The sequence below is a fragment of the Eurypyga helias genome, unplaced genomic scaffold (assembly GCF_000690775.1).
Source record: "Eurypyga helias isolate BGI_N326 unplaced genomic scaffold, ASM69077v1 scaffold23664, whole genome shotgun sequence".
NCBI classification, from domain to species: Eukaryota; Metazoa; Chordata; class Aves; order Eurypygiformes; family Eurypygidae; genus Eurypyga; species Eurypyga helias.
In genome coordinates this window covers 1-16,668 of record NW_010245990.1, presented here as the reverse complement: position 1 = coordinate 16,668, position 16,668 = coordinate 1, and the positions used below count along the sequence as shown (strand labels likewise).

General features: G+C 46.2%; 1 protein-coding gene across 1 annotated transcript; it reads left to right on the top strand.

Annotated features, from left to right (window-relative positions):
- The first annotated feature begins 5,237 nt into the window (after positions 1-5,237).
- SRD5A2 (steroid-5-alpha-reductase, alpha polypeptide 2 (3-oxo-5 alpha-steroid delta 4-dehydrogenase alpha 2)) lies at positions 5,238-9,209 on the top strand. The gene is given in 4 exon segments (XM_010150258.1): positions 5,238-5,433; positions 7,276-7,377; positions 8,424-8,574; positions 9,143-9,209. Coding segments are annotated over 4 exon segments (516 nt in total).
- Positions 9,210-16,668: the final 7,459 nt, after the last annotated feature.

Below are 16,668 nucleotides of genomic sequence, written 5' to 3'. Positions count from 1 at the left end.
TCCATTCCAAGGAGTACAAGTGTCTGCTAATGACCTACTTGCTCCCCTTGTTTAAATATTCCTGTCTTGTTGACTTTTTTGGGGCTACTGCAGGATCTGTAAGTGGGGAAGGGCAAATAATCTCAGGGTAGGATGTTTGAGGAGAGGAACATGAGTGGCCTCTCCCCCAGTTTGTGATACCAGGCTATCTGTAGCTGTCATGATGAGGGAGAGTTAAAATGCTTTGTTTCACTTTTGGAAGTATTTTGGGATATTTTCTTTTACTTTCTTTTGTACTGATAGCAAGATTGCCTGCTGCTTGGAACAGACATTTCAACTGTTACATCTGTTTAAACCCAGTCTGGGATAACTGAAAAATTTTGAATTGGGCACAAGAAAATTAGTTGCCAGATTGTGCCCTGGTGCTGACTATACATGGAGAACAGACATGACAGTCTTCTCCTATAACTATTCATTGGTAATCAGTGTAACACAACTCAAAAATAGTAAAAGTTAAAAATAATCTCAGAGTGTCATCCACAAATAACCTACAGGACTGGGCTCAAAAAGAGAAAATACATGCAGATTTTAGCACAGGCTCTTCAGCAGCAGATGTCTTTGGGACATGTCACATGACATCCGTAAGTCTCCAGAATAATTAGAGGCTTTGTGCAGGACATCACTGATACCCCAGGTAGAAGTCCATCATGTTTGTGAACATCTTGAACCTTCATCCAAGTGGTCAGGTATGCCAAGGGTGCCAGCAGCTTCCCAGCAGTGTTATTCCAGGGACGACCTATGGCAAGGACTCCTATGCTGCTAATTATCAGTGAGAATAGAACTATTTTGAGGCCTGTGTAATCTCCCCAGGTTGGGACACCAATCTTTTCAATCTGTTTGCAAGACAGGTCGAAAGGAGCTCCACTGTTTCATACCAGGGAAGTCCTTTCAGGTTGGACTGGTCTCTGTAAGGAGCTGAGGGAGAAGGAGCTGGGGAGGGTGTCCCCTGCCTTTAGTTAGGAAGGCCCCATTAAAGCGGTGAGAGGTGCAGGCAGCACCTCAGGAAGGGGGTTTCAGGGAGCGAGAGAAGGGGCTGTGACATGTCTGTCCTCTTGACGGAGCAGTGTGTCCTTCCCCATGCAGGAGGGGCACGACTCACCTGCCTCTGTGACCCCTGGCATGACGGCAGCCATAGCCACCCACTCAGTGGAGCGTTTCCCAGGGCACATCCCCGGCAGGCCATGGAGTCAGCTCAGCATACGCGTGAGCTGCGAGGGCCCTGAAGGCATCGCCCTCGTGGGGGTCTGGCTGCCTGGCCTCACCCGGACCAGCGGCACTCCTCACATTTTGTATGTCTGGGTGGAATAAGTGAGGACCCAGAGCATGTGGGAACTCTTTGTGGATTACAGTAACGTTTGTGAAGATTTCCACCTTCTGTGGAAAGAAGAGCAAACCTACCGTTTCCCCCAGTTTGGGTGAGGATCTCTGGAATTTTAAAGGAGCTGGACTAATACCTTCAAGATGAAATTTGATGCAATGTCAAATGATTTTCTCTTCCAAACCTGTTCTTCTGGAAAATAAATGATGGAAAAGAGGATGAATAATTTATTATTCGCTCATTTATAAGAAGCTGTTGTCAATGGTTTAGTCAGATGCAGTGCCTTTGGCCAGTAAAGATAATAAAGGATTAGTCATCAATATTGCACCGAACGAAAAAGGTCAAATTTGTCATTGGTCTAAATCCAAAAGGCCAGCTTTTGTTCTGCTGTTAGAAAATGACGGCCTTTGGTCTCCCTTTGATTTTCAGACTGCAAAATAATTCCATCAGAGATGCAGACTCCTCTGTGGAATATTTAAAGCTATTAAATATCCCTGCTTTACCTCAGCTGCTTTTTCAAAACCCATGAGGAATAGATTGTGCACCCTCAAGTAGCTGTGCGCAGTACCTGTTGCATTAGGAGTAGTAATTTGGCAGGAGATAAACGCCCTTGCTTTCCAGCTTATCCTCAGATATCAGAGGGGCTGGGGGCGGCTAGGTTTAAATCCTGAATAATGCCCAATTGGACACTGTGAGTCCGGTATCTCGGATTCACCCCGCAGTGTGCTTGTGCTGTGTTCCCGTCCAGCCACACTCTACGGGCTGACACGGCGCCCAGTGAGAAACGTGCGACTGGATACGTGAAACAGTGCAGTTTATTTAAAGCAACAGTACAGGTTCTTTGTGGATTGCCGGTGATGAATACACTGTCTGCAGGGTGTGTATACACAAAGGTCAAGAAAGCAACTCTGTAGAGGTTTCTAAGTTTCAAATCTTAAAGTTTTTCTAAGTTTCAAAGGCATCCCTATGGGGGGGAAGAAGGGCTCAGTCCGTTGACTGATCCCAGAAGTCAGAGGTCCACGATGGTGTCTTCCCTGACACCCCTCTTTTCTTAGGCTACTTTTATATTGGTTTTTATCTTTAGGGTGGAGCTTGAGTGGGCATAGTCATACATACCTTTGCCAGGATTGGAGTAAATTTTTCTCGCTTCGGTTTAAAGGTCTGTTACCTAACATTCAGAGCGCATGCTCAGTGAGGAGTGGTCTCACCTTGGAGGCGGGTAGCTTTTGGGATGGAGGTGTGTTTTGGTATTATAATGACATTATAATGAGCAAAGTTCGCACAAAGGACAGCAGTTCATCAAGAGATGACAGACTGTTGGCTCAGGGCAGCAGAAGTACAGCTTAGCAGTCTTCGCAGTACCACTAAGTTCCCATCTCTGCACTGTTAGCACAGAGCCTGGCCATGGAGTCTTCACTCCATTCCACCCTCCACGCAGTTTCCAGAGTTGCAGGTTACGTTGCTTAGGGAACTATCGTAGAAGGAATTCCATGCATACCAGCTGCACACCACCCTGGAGGCCTCCTCAATATTATAACTTTCCTTAATGTGCGAATAATGCTGTATTTTTGATAGAAGTTTAAATTTCAAATTACCTCTGGTGATTATCCTACAGTACCTGCTGTCAAGTGCTGTATTAAAACAAAGACTTAGGGCATTGTTCGGATACAGGGCACTGATTCTGGCCTCTGGACCTACAGACCCAGGCAGATTTCCTTGGAGAAGCTGTTCCACAACAAAAATCATTGGATGAATTCCTGACTTGGATTTTCAGCGCTGCTATGAGGTGGGATTTCAGTGGTGCCGGGATTTCACTTCCTCAACAACAACAACAAAAAAGCTGGTGCCTCCTGGCTCCCCTGCGATTGTACTTTACTTTGCATGCTGGTTCTTTCTGTCCTGCGCCAGCTGCATCCATGGTAGAGAGGTCTATGGCTGATTTTTGCCCTCCTGTTACTGCAGGACAAGTCACCTTTCAAGGGCCTATAACCTTTATCCTGCAACCGTTGGGAAGCACCATGGTAACAATCAGCTTTGCTGGGAGGTGAGAAATGCCAGCTCGTGCTAGAAACTTCTGTTTGCATCAGCTGTAAAAATAGAGAGACTCCCAAACGTAACTGGTTTTGACAAAGGATAAAACAGTGCAAGTCCCACTCCAAGCTGCTGTATAAATTCCCCTCCTAAACTCACTTTGTATGGTCTGATATCATTCTCTCTTCTATACAATTGGTTTTTTCCAAGTTTCTATTTCCTAGTTTCCCACTTTTCCTTATAGCTGTTCAGGTCCAGTTTGTCATTAGTACTTCAACACGCAGGTCCGATCGCTGAAGTTGGCGTTGCCTACTAATAAAGCCACCATCCCCTTCCCAAAGGGCAAAACTGATGATTATTGGTAACATTACTCCAGAGAGCATTCCATTCCATACTGTGGTAAATACGACAAGTGTGATACCACTGTCTGAAATGTACTTTCCATACCTCTTAGGTTTCACTATACTTAGAAATATTTAGAACTTCTGCATCATAATTGTCTTAATTGTTGGAAATCAGGCTTACCTTGCTTTGGAAAGCAGTGAATACATTAACATGTTGCTGCTTGTACTCTGCTTAGTCACTGTCAGACAGAGTCAGTACTATTTAATTGAGATTTATAATATTATGATACTTTATGCCTCAGCTTGCTTCAGTTGGTATTGGCAACATGGGATGTGGCTTACTTATCCACAGTACTTATATACTGGTATGATGAGCAACATCCAAAGCCCAAGACGGAAAAAGAAAGGCATTAAGAGTATAGATTTTACCATGTGCAGAGCTTAATTGGCCGGTTAAGAAAATACCTAACAAATATGAACATAACTTCTCCATTTCTCTCTCTCCCAAGGATGATACAGATTGTCCAAAGTGTGAAGAGGGATCCACCCACCTGAACCAAAGTTATGTGAAAGTTAAAACTGTAGAAGCATATATGATTTCCTCCTACACGTGTTAATGCTGGTGTTAGCACAGTTTTGTCTAAGGAAGCACTAGGTGCTGGAATTGCATGGAAATCTTGGCGTTTAGCATATTAAACTTAAGTTTTTTGCTCTTCTTATTTTGAAGAAAAAGTTTGAAAGCATGGAGGAGAGGCAGGGACTGGAAGCAAAGCAGCTCCTCGAAGCAGCCAGTAACATTGCTCTGCCTCTGCGCCGAAGCGTCTGAGCAGAGCAGGACAGAGCTGTGTGTGCTGGAGATGAGCGGAGGTCTCTGAGTGATCAGGACTTTAAGGGGATTACACCTCAGGCTGTGTACTGCAGGGGATGAGAAAGCCAGAAAGTTCTCAACACTGCCTTCAACTCCATCTACCACCATGGGCCAGCGCCCCCAGGGATCAGTCCTTGTAGCGGGATGAGAAACGTCTTCTCCGTAGCAAAGCTCCTCCATGGTGGCGTAGCGATGCTCGTGTGGGGAATCAGTATTGTGAGTGGTACTGCCCTGCAATGCTCTGGCCTGAACACCAGCATGCCCATGTGCCTCCACAGCATCCTTTGTTCGGCCCTCTGCAGATTGCAGCACAGGGCAGACAGGGTCTTAAAGATGCTGTTTGTGGGCACGGGTTCCTCATTATACCAACGAGGGAGAAGGAAGGCAGACATTCCCAAGGCGGCAGTGAGTCTGGATAAGATTTCTAGCTTCCCACGTTGTGTTCAGTCCTGAGGACCAGAAAAATGTGGGCATCTGCAGAATTTCTTGTTCCCAATAGTTGCTGATCTTAGCTGGTTACAGCTGGTTTCCCTTTTTTTTAAATCTTTGTTGACCTTTTTTATATTTTGTGTTTTGTTAAAGTTTGGGGTTTTTTTCCTGCAGCAGAGAAATTGCAAATACAATGTTAGCCTGAGTAATGTGCTGACTTTGTTTTCTTGTCTACCTTAGGACATTTATTTACCCGTTCTTCACTAGAGGCAGACCTTTCCCACTGCAATTGCTTTTCTTTGGCACGTTATTCTGTATCTATAATGGCTTCCTCCAGGGGTACTACCTGATTTACTGCGCTGAATATCCGAACGATTGGTGCACCGACATCAGATTTACATCAGGTAATTACAGCTGCAGGATTCACGAGATCTAACCTCTGAGCAATTTTTAAGCATTTTGAATTATGTCCTAATCTTCACTGAACATGTGAGTCAAATCGGTTGTGATGGAAATCAACATAAACCCTGTTTATCTGCTGGCCCAGATAAACACATGTGCAGTGCCATTTTTTTTTGCTAGGCAGCCACCTTTGAAGGCATACTATGTTATGTGTTAGTCTGAAATCACCAGCCTTGTTTTACTGACACCAGAGCCTCCTGCTGCTACGGGCTGCGGAGGTGTAACCTCAGGCTTCAGCTGCGCGGGGACGTGCCCGTGCTCAGCCAGAAGTGCCCACCCAGCAGTGGCCATGTGCAGGCACAAACTGTGGCTTCCTTTTCCCTGCCAAGGAGCTTTGCACTTGACGCAGTTATTCCGACTGAGAGAGAAAAGAAGGGCAAAACCCCAGCATAAATGAGGCTTTAGAGACAAAGGGCTCTTGTTTCTCATGTAAGGCACATGGGAAGATTAGAGATCACACACAGTCTGGTTGTATGTTAATATGGTCCCTTTATATTGTGTTACTTAATAGCCTAGCTGAATTTCACCCTGTAAAATCCCAGAGAGAATAACTGAGCAAGAGCAGCTAGGGGGCATTACACATTCGGTACTCCACAGAGGATGTTTTTTAAATGCGCATGTAGAAATGAAGATTAACATGGAGGTATGAGGCAATCTTTTGGATGTGACAGGTACAAAATAACCAAGGTACTTTCTGTACCCCGTTTCAGTCTTTTCAGACAGCATCACATGTTAAAAATCCTGGATGTTGTTTAGTAAGAGCTCCCATATCCAACAAAGAAAACACCACATCACAAAATTTGCACGATAAAAAGAATATATATTTAATAAAAAAATTAAAAAAGGAAATCAGCATTAGCAGTACTTGAAATACTAAATAAAAACCAAACAGTATATTCTTGCTCTACAAAGTCTTACCAACTTTCTGTTGCTACTGGAAGTGTTGAGGTTTTATCAGCACTTAGTCTTTTTTCTGTACTTCATAGCACATGCCGCCTCTATTTCTTCCCTTGCTTCCCAGCCCTTGTCAGAGGTGGTGTTCTCAGTCTCTAATGTGGCATGAAATGTAGGGCATGTCACCTGCAGAGTTTCTCAATCAAGTGCCTCCAGTTTTCCAGCTACATGGAGTATGGTCAATGAATTATTCTGGCCAGAAGCTGTCAGCATCCTTCAGTGAGTAACTACTCCATGTGCATGCGCATAGCTCTGTCCAAGCAGCCTTGCTGGCAGGTGCCTGAGCTGCACTGAGAAGTAGGTTCCCTTCCCAGGTCCAGTGATGTGCTGGATAAGTTTGTGTTCTCTGCTCCTCTTTCCTCAGCTGTAAAACGAGAGTCATGGCACTTGCCTACAGCCCAGTCGTTACTTGGCAGCAGCCAGCAGTGTCACCTGGGTACTTCCTCTCCACTCCCGGTGTTCAGTAAATGGTAAATATGGCTGGCTGGGAAGTTCAGCTTCTTCTCACACCAGTGTTTGGTCTCACTGGCAAAACAGCGTGCTCAGGATGGTCATCGTTCTGCCCAGAGTTCCTCTCCACGCTGAAGATAGCCAGTGCAGGTGATCCCAGCTGACACAGAGATATAGGTTTATTTGTCACCAGTCATCTATGCTTCTCCAGTTCAGTAGCCTTCTCCGTAGCAGTGCATCTTTTGACTCGAGAAAGAATCCACCCACCTCACATTAGGTTTCCTATCTGCCTGCTCCAAAGATAAAAGCTCACATATGTGCCGGAGTAGGGATAACTAGGCAAAGCTGCCTTCCTAATCCTTTTCTTGTTTGTTTCTTAGGCCTCCTCTTGTTTCTGCTGGGAATGGGAATCAACATACACAGTGATCTCCTGCTGCGCCAGCTGAGGAAACCTGGGGAAGTCACTTACAAGATCCCTCAAGGTATATTCTTATCCCCCATCTCCTTGGAGAAAGTAGGGCAGCAGGATAGCTAACGTTTTCTGACTGAATTCACAGCAAAGCGACAATAATAGAGGTGCCAGCATCTCACAGGTACTCAGTTGAGGTGCCCCTCCAAGCTGCAGGAACTAGAGTGAGCTGGCTGCAGACAGTCCATGAGAAGCAACAAGAGTATCTGGAAAGCATGAGCTGTGAGGAGAGTTTTTAGGAAACAGGCTGAGTAATTTACAGAAGACTGAAGTGGGACATGGGAAGAGGATTTTAGCCTTGTAAAAGACAGCTGCAAAGAAGGAAATACTCTTCTCCATGCCCAGGAAGAAGTAATAGTGGACTTCTTACACTACAAAAGGGACATTCAAAGTGTAAACTTTAGGGGAAAAAAGAACACCAAGGATGCAAGGGGCAGAATTTCCTTTCCTTCTTCTTCAAGGTGAGGCTTGGTGAGGAAGAGTGGCCGTGGGCCAGCGGGGTGACCCAGGAAATGTCTAGCTCTGTAGAGCAATATGGATGGGGATCCAGGACTTCTCTGGTTTTGGTGTTGACTCCTTCTGCTGGCTTGTCACAGATGGTAATATCTTCCCCCCAGAGTTTCTCACTGCCAGTACTTACCTGCCTCTCGTAGATGTGATTAGCTCAGCTGCAAAACTCAGGATCCAGATTTTGCGTTCCGCAAAGGCAGTGGAGTTGCAAAATCTTTTTTAGAGCCCAGAGAGAATTGACTAATGTTAATAAGTTTAATTTAAATCTATTAATGGGCTTTCTTAAGTCTTTTTCCAAATGAAACAAATTAATGTGAAAGTGCTGGAAGCCTCTGTGTGCGAATCACCTTTGATTCTTGTACAAGAGTCTTGTAGAAGATCCTCCCTGTAGTTTGGCATGGCTCCACTGGCTTCAGGGCAGTGGGTTGAGGTAGCTGCTATGGGCTCAGAGTAAGAAAGGTAGTGTATTCTGCTGCTGACTTTACAGGAAAGAACTTTCCAAGTGCATGAGATGACTGTAAACATTACATATTTTGTCTGTCGATGCAGGAGGACTGTTTACCTACGTTTCTGGAGCCAACTACTTTGGAGAAATTGTGGAATGGTTTGGTTTTGCCATAGCAACCTGGTCCCTACCAGCTTTCGCCTTTGCCTTCTTTACTCTTTGCTGCATTGGGCCCCGTGCTTATCACCATCACAGGTATCAAACTGTTTCTTGCCGTATGCTGCTCTTTGCTCTTCGAGTGCCATTTGCAAAATGCCAGGGAGGGGTAGAGGAGCAGGGCCAGGATTCAAGATAAAATCTAAATGTAATACGATGTACAAGAAGCGTATCGGCTTATTTGTGACTGGGTGAAAGTCAGGCAGTCAGCTGGCGCCCCTGTTCATTCAAATGGGCATAATAATAATTTAAGTGGATATGAGTTAATTCACTGCTTCTGCTGTGTTAAAGCCCCGTGTACTGAGCCTTGTACATGTGAACCCTTCCCGAGGGTTTCCTTGCAACCTCTGCAGTTCTTTAGAGTAGGTACGGTCCTCTGCTCCGAGTTCCTAAAGTTTCCACTTTAGGTCTGTTAGAACCTTAACAGTATTATCAGCTTTCACTTAATTAAATAACCTGGTGTAAATAGTTTGAAACGCTCTTTTGCAATGGGACACATGGAGATTACAGTCTGGAGGAGATGTAAGGCTCCCCAGCTGAGCTGTATTGAAACTGTGCAGTTTCCTTGCATGTATGCAGGTTCACTCTCTTGCTTATTTTCTTTCAGGTACTATCTCAAGACATTTACGGACTATCCAAAATCAAGGAAAGCCTTGATTCCTTTTGTTTTTTAATGACTGAAAAACGGACTCTGTGTTCTGTTTTTATAGGGTTTTTTTTCAATTCCTAGTTTTAATGTTAGGTCTGACTATAATTAATTGTACAAATGATAACCTGGGGTTGTAACAGGAAATAAGGTAATTTGGAACTGAAGTTCTTGTTTTTAATTACAGGGGAAATTGCAGATAGTTGTGGGCAAAGGGACTCCCCAAACAACATATTTGCTTGTCAGTGGAGTTCTGCCTATGGAAAATGGATATATAACTGCACTGACATCACAGAAAAGGCATTGGCTAAAAACTGATGCAGAAAAGTAGAAAGTAAGCCCATGGCTTCAGAGAGAGTCTTCGGCAGCCACTCCAATTTACAGCACTTCTGAAGCTGCTTCTTCCTGCTTCTATGCCATAGCACATGTGCCCTCCCTCTGCCAGCACTGCCCTAGGTGTTGCCACACTTTAAATGGGAGTCGGGGTCTCCTTTGCCCGGGAAATAACTCGGTCCATTATTTTGCATCTAAAAGCCAGCTTAGCTCCCAGAACCAGAATGCAATGAGAGGATACTTGTGCTGGCACAAGGCTAGGAGCAGTGTGGTGTGGCACAGAGGAGATGTGAAGCGCGCAGAGATGGAAGTATCTTAAGCTGACACTCACAAGCACTGTGTTCTTTCCTTAAGCAATACTCTCCTCACTGTCAGATGATTCATCTTCAGCCATAAGGGTTTTTTTTTCAAATGTCCTTTGTTAAAGCAATTGCAGCTCCAATTTTTTTTTTACTCTTTGAAATCCGGAGCTCCTTTCAGAATAAAAATTTGTCCACTGAAAACCACTCAATTGTTATTCATAAAAAGACTTGAGATGGTGATGTATAACAAAAATTACAACAGATGAAAAGCTCTGTGTTGGAGAAAATGTTCTCCAACACTGGCAGTACATTTTGTCTGTGGGGAACATTTTCAGTTGTTAGGAAATGATACAGAGATGATTATTGAATTTTCACAAAAACACAGGATGTCTCTTCTTAATTTCAAAATATAGTCAGGAATTTTCCAAAAAATGCCATTAACCTCAATAGGAAGAGACATTCCCATGGATGCTGATAGTTTTAGTTACCCTTTAGAGCATAAAATCATGCTAAGAATTATGCTGAGTAGCTGAAAAGAAAAAGACTAGACCGCACATACTTAACATACTACCTGCTGCTGGAGTAACCTGATTGACTGTACACAATTTGCTGCCAAACACAATAAAATTCATGTAAAACACAGAGCTGTGCTAGCCTATAACTCACTATTTGCAGAAACAAGTCTCTGTGACCCCGCTTACCAAGTCCTGCTCACGCTGGCTTTCTCCTTCTGGGCAAACCCTCCCTTCTTCGCTTGTATTATCCATTGCCTTCATTCCCATAGAGTGGAGCATCCAGCTGGGGCTGGGTCCCATTGCCCTGCTCCCTGTACAGTGCACAGGAGATCCAGACCCTTTTCCATGTGTAAGCAAAGGAAGGGAGGGATGAAATGAGGTGCAAGCAGAACTGTTGTTGCCCGGGCTGTGAATTTCACATCAGCGCCACCAAGGTATTTTCCTTTCCTTATTTAAATTCTCCGTGTGGAAACACACTGGGAAGGGGGTTGCCGAGTGTGAAGTCAGGGACAGAAAGGCTGGAGGTGACGAGGATGTGGGGTGGGAGGTGGGAGGATGCTCCCTCTTCCCCAGGGAGCAGAGGCTGAGTGTGAGCAGTAGCCACGCTCCTCAGAGCTCCCCGCCTCAGCAGCCCCTCCTTGACGATTCCTCCGTGTGCTGTTTCGCCCCAGAGCCTCACAAGTGACGAGAGAGCAAACAGCTTGGGGTGCCAGTGTCCCTAGCTGCTGTCCCCTTCACCTGTTTCTGAGCAGGAGGGAGAGCAGGGGCCAAGCTCTGCCACACTCTTTGGAGCAGAACAGGGCTTGTGCAGACTGCTCTGTCCCACCCTGCCCTCCTGTCAGCACAGGACTATCCCCTGCATTTGTCTTCCTTAATATTTGCACCAGGTGGATGGTTATTACTGCTGTCAGTCCCAGGCCCAAATATCCACTGCAAGGAGACGCGGATTAGGGTGGGAGAACTGGTGCTGGCCACAGGTGGGAGATGGCCTGCCTGCAGGCTGGGGTGTCCTACAGCCTGGCACCCCTGCACCGGCTGAGCATAGGGTGCCTCGAGGTGCTGGATGCCTTGCAGGAGCAACTCCATCCTCTGTCATGGGCCTTGGGCATGTCGAGTGGAAAAGAGCATGGCTTCCTTCTGCTCCCTCCAGTGGCACTTTGGAGAGCAGGAGTGACTGTGCACCCCTACAAGCAACGACTGCAATTAGTTGTGACGGAGAGGAGACACAGGTTCTCCCCACGTCTAGTTGCCCTGTGGGGCTGATGGCTGCTGCCCTCCCTGCAGGGACACCAGCCTGCTCCACTGTGCATGGGAACGTGCCAGGGCAGCACCGCTGGGGCCACAGTGCTCCTGAGAAAGTTCTGTCGTATCATCCCTTATTTTTATAAGGACAAATATATTCCCCTTGTCTCTGGGAGAAAAAACACAGTGGACATTTTCGTATCCCCCTGCTCAAGCCTCCGGAGGCTACATATGCGTATGATTTCAGAGCTGACTGTGAAATGTTTTGAAAAGCAGCACTTTTCTGACTTTCTTTGCAATGTCCTTTTGTTCTGCCAAAAGCTAACAGAAGTGTCCTTCACTGGTAAGCATTTAAAATAATAGCTCATTCCTTTTCTCCCTCTTTTGCAAGACTGTTTTTCTGTCTAGTTTCCTCCCATTATTCACATTTTAGTTTTCATTTCTCTTTGAGGAACATTTATGTTCGGGTGCTGTGCCCCTGGGAGAGGGCCTTTCTCAGGACAGCTCTGAGCGTTGATGCTCTACTAGAAAGACCTCTCTTACGTGAAGCTGATAATCCAGCCTTCATCCCCGCTGGCAGCCTGCTGGGAAAATTAATCCTTTATCCGCAGGACTCTTGTTAATTTAATTATTTTTGTCTTGTTCGAGTGCTTTTTTCCAAAGCTGACTTTCCGTAAACAGGCGCTATACCGCCGCAGTGATACACGAATGGCTTAATCTTGCGTCTGACAGTGTCTTCTGTGAGATGTGTTTTCTGCACCTAAGCGATCAGACAAACCACTTACTGATGCCAGAGTTGAGATACCTAATCTCTTCTGACAACTGAAAACAGAATTAAATGCCGTTCACTGGGAGGCAAAGAGGAGAACAATGGCACTTGCCAGCCCTCATTCCCATCTCTGCGTGCCACACACGCTTCAGCCTTCGCCTGGCTTCAGTCCATGCTTCAAATGAGAGGTCACTCAAGACAATAGAAAACTGGCTCCAGGCAATGCAGGACATTTGTTACTATTGTTTTAAAGTACATATTTTACATAATATATTCACACAAAAGACAACAACAAAAAAAAAATTGGCCCTTGAGTGACTGTCCTTAGGAAAAGCACTCATCTGGGAGCTGCACTCCTGCTCCCGTTACTCTCCTGGAACAGGAAGCCTCTTGGCCAGACGCTCTGAATGTTTCTGCAGCAATAACAAACCACGGTGTGTCCTGGAACCACAAATAGTGAGGAACTCTCCTTAGGTATGTAGAAGGCTCTAATGGCTTGGGATCAAGAATGGCTGTTTTGCACTACTGATGGTGTCACCAACTGACTGATGAACTTCAGCAAGTTACTCACCACTTCCTGTGGTTGTTTTCCTTTCTATTGCTTGTCTCTGGAAATGGCCTTGAAGGCCAGGATTTGTTTTCACATTACTTGGCAAAGTGGTCCCAAATTCCGTTAAGGCCTGTAGATACTGATATAACACAGCCTGTTGCGTATTCTTGCGAGACAGAGTTGTTTAACATTGCAAAATATTCTAAAGACACATAAGACCTCCAAAAGCACTGAAATGCATCCTTAGGAGTTATTTCTGTGATATTTCATCACAGAGAAAGGCTAATACATCTGGCCCACTGGACCTTAGGATCATTTGCTGACAGAAGAGGGGATTCCCTGCTTGTATTTGATTCACTTGCCAACAAGACCCTTGTAAATGCAAATCACATAGGGTCTCATTTAAATTCAAGTGTAGTCCTGGAAGCCTCATATCCTCTTTTCTGCCACCTCTGGGGTTCTCCTGAACCGGTCTAATTTCTCAGAGCAAGCTTCTCTAGAGGCGTCTCCTCTCAAACCCAAACACTGCTGTCCCCCCATGCATAATGTCGTCCAAGAAAATACAAACAAATTCAGGGCCAGGGCCTGCTGCTTTCTCATGAATGGTACCACACTCTCCGAGTGAAGGTGTTGATGGCCACTGAGCCACTCAAGACTATGCCGTTATTCGCTACAAACAGAGGTAGCAAGTTTGATCTCTGTGGGAGCACAGTTGGTGGGCAGACATCAAGAAGTGCCTAATAGCAACATCTGGAAAAGTCAAAGATGTTCAGGTCTGGTTCGCGTTTATGTTCCCACAGATTCCAAGTGCTTTTCCAATTAACCTGTCTTTAGTGCTGTAAGTCTAAAAGGGAAAAGAAAAAGACAAAGTTTTCAGAAGTTCATAGAATCACAGAATGGTTTGGGTTGGAAGGGACCTTAAAGATCATCTAGTGCCAACCCCCCTGCCATGGGCAGGGACACCTTCCACTAGACCAGGGTTCTCAACGCCTCATCCAGCCTGGCCTTGAACACTCCCAGGGATGGGCCATCCACAGCTTCTCTGGGCAATCTGTTCCAGTGCCTCACCACCCTCTCCGGGAAGAACTTCTTCCTGATATCCAATCTAACCCTCCCCACTTTCAATTTAAACCCATTACCCCTAGTCCTATCACTACAGGCCCCTGTCGAAAGTCCCCCCCCCCAGCTTTTTTGTAGCCCCTTCAGGATTTCGGGGGCTGAAATAAGGTCTCCCCGGAGCCTTCTCTTCTCCAGGATGAAGAAGCCCAATTCTCTCAGCCTATGAGAATTAAGTTCATTGAGTTAGTTCCTTTCCATATTCAGAAGAAAACAGACTGAGCTTAGCTGATGCAACGTTTGGAATAATCGCACCACCGTGCCTTTCAGCCAGGTGCTGCAGCCTTTCTGCCCTGCAGAGTCAGCGGAGGCATTAGCTCCTCCAGGCAGAGATTAACAACAACCAAACTAGAAGCCTACAGTCTCACGCAGGAGGCAAGGGTGCTAGAGTACACCCCAGTGAGCCCACATCCATCCATTAATGGCATGTGCATTGCTTATGGCCAGGCAGGAGACAGCTGTGTTTGGGCACTCTGACCTTCAGTGCCACTCCCAGAACCTGAGGTACCCTATTGGAACACTTCCCATATCGGCTCAGTCATCACAAGCACCTGCCAGGTTGCTTTCCGGTCTACTTGCCTATTTTTCCCAAATTTGCCATGTGAAATTACATGTTATTGTCACGGCCACACTTCCCTACTATACTAAACACACCATGTCTGTTTGGGCTGAATTCTTTTCACCCTGCGCTGTTGCTTTCATGGGGAAAGGCCCTTCACTGTATGAGGATGTGTTGCATTTTTGCAGTGGGTGACAAAGGATGAGGAGGCTGCTGAGGGTTCATTTTAATGGGTTCACAGCAGCCTTGCTTGGGCCTGAACCAAGTCTGGGTGGAGTGGGTTTCCCCTGCCCAGCTGAGTGGTGAGAGGGTGAGCAGCTCCACAAGCCCCCTGTACCCCCATGCTGTGCCCACCAGCCCTCGGGAGCTGGACACGTGCTCCTCCTGCCCACAGGGTGCTGGGACTCACACCTGTGAAGGGGGACTCTAGTAACCTCAGGAGTGTCCTCATCCTCATTTTCCTCATACTCATCCTCTCTGATCATCCCTAATCCTAATCCTCCTCCTGACTAACCCCATTTTGGGACGTTACACCAGCGCAAGGCCCTCCTTGCCCATCGTGGCCGTGTACCTGCGTGCAGCCCTGACTGAATCTGTTCTCTGTGATGGAAACTCCTGAAATGACTCCTGTCTCACCGGAAAGAGAACATCTTGCAGATTATTTGGAAATCTGCCTGCCAAACTAAGTATCTCTGCCATTTGACCAGAAAATCTGTGTTCCAGATCTCTGCAGTAACACAAAACCTGTCCTATCACCGATTACAAACTTGGAAGGCATTCAAATAGTGAAAACCAAGAAAATGTTGTTGACTGTAGATTTCTTAGAGATGTGGGAAGCTGGCTCCAGCAGGCCTACAGACAATTTTAAAACACCAGTAAACATCACTCTTGGGATAAAAAGCTGGGCTGGAAGAATTAAAATAGGTTTGCATCAGTGGAGCTGCCTGATCTAAATCCTGTTTTAATTCTGCTGGGAATTTAAAACTGGCACTCTGGTAGTAAATAGGAAAATGTGTATTTCAGCACTGAACGTACTAATCCTGCCTTCTGTGTGGCGGGGTGAAACCTTACCCTCGCGCTTCCTGGCAGCCTCGCACACCGAGAAATGTTTCTGGGGGTGTTAACTGAGCCATGTCAGGCAGTTCTCATACATGTGATACAGCTTGGGCTTCGCAGCCAGCCAGCTAGAGCCTGCACCCAAGTGCTCATCAGCACATCTGTAGACAGATGTTTGTCTGTGTAGACAAACGGGAAAAGGCAGTGACTGTCCCTAAACCGAGATGGACACTCTGGAGCTGTGCTAATAACGGGCTGAACTCAGGCCTGGCAACCGGTGCTTTGCAGCACATCAAATGGTGAAATTCTCCCTGACTTCAGCAAGGCTTTGCTTTCACCCGCGCTTGCTCTGTTCAGATACATTAGTGGCTGGCAGCCAGTGATTTTCAGCACTGTTTCTACCCAGCAGCCAGCCATGTGTTAGCCATAGCAACCCTGACAAGCTTCTTTTCATAAAGCAATATTCCTGTTTTCCCCCTTTTCTGACTGAGATGCTGTTTCACAGGTATTTTCAGACTTTCTTCTCTGCCTAGGTCTCGGGCTCTGAATGCCTTACCTACAAGGGGGAGTAGAACAGGCTGCGTTCATACCCCTGTGCCTTTCCCTTTTTGCTATTATCAGAGGAATGCTTTACAGTCTGGTTTAGCCACCAGCTCAGGTACAGGCTGCCGCTCCTGCAGCCCAGCTGAGAGTACCTGCCCTTCTGGCAGGGTGGAGGCCAATGCACACAGCTCTTCCTCCCTCAACATCTCATGATGGCAAAACCTTGTGCCATTTGATCCCGCGTGATTGACATAGAGTTGGCATTGGTTTTCTCTCGTTCATGCACCAAGAACAACCTCCTTGAAGAATTTTGCCTCCTGCAATCCCCTCCAAGGTTTCTGAAGCCTTCTGAAATGTGTGGTGTACTGTTTGGGTCTGTGTCAGCAAGCCCAGCATCGCACTTCAGACCCCACCTGTCCCGGCCCGGTTATCCCGGGAAGTGTTGGAATATTGCTGTTCACATTCATGGAATATTGCAACCATACAGTGTTGGAATATTGCT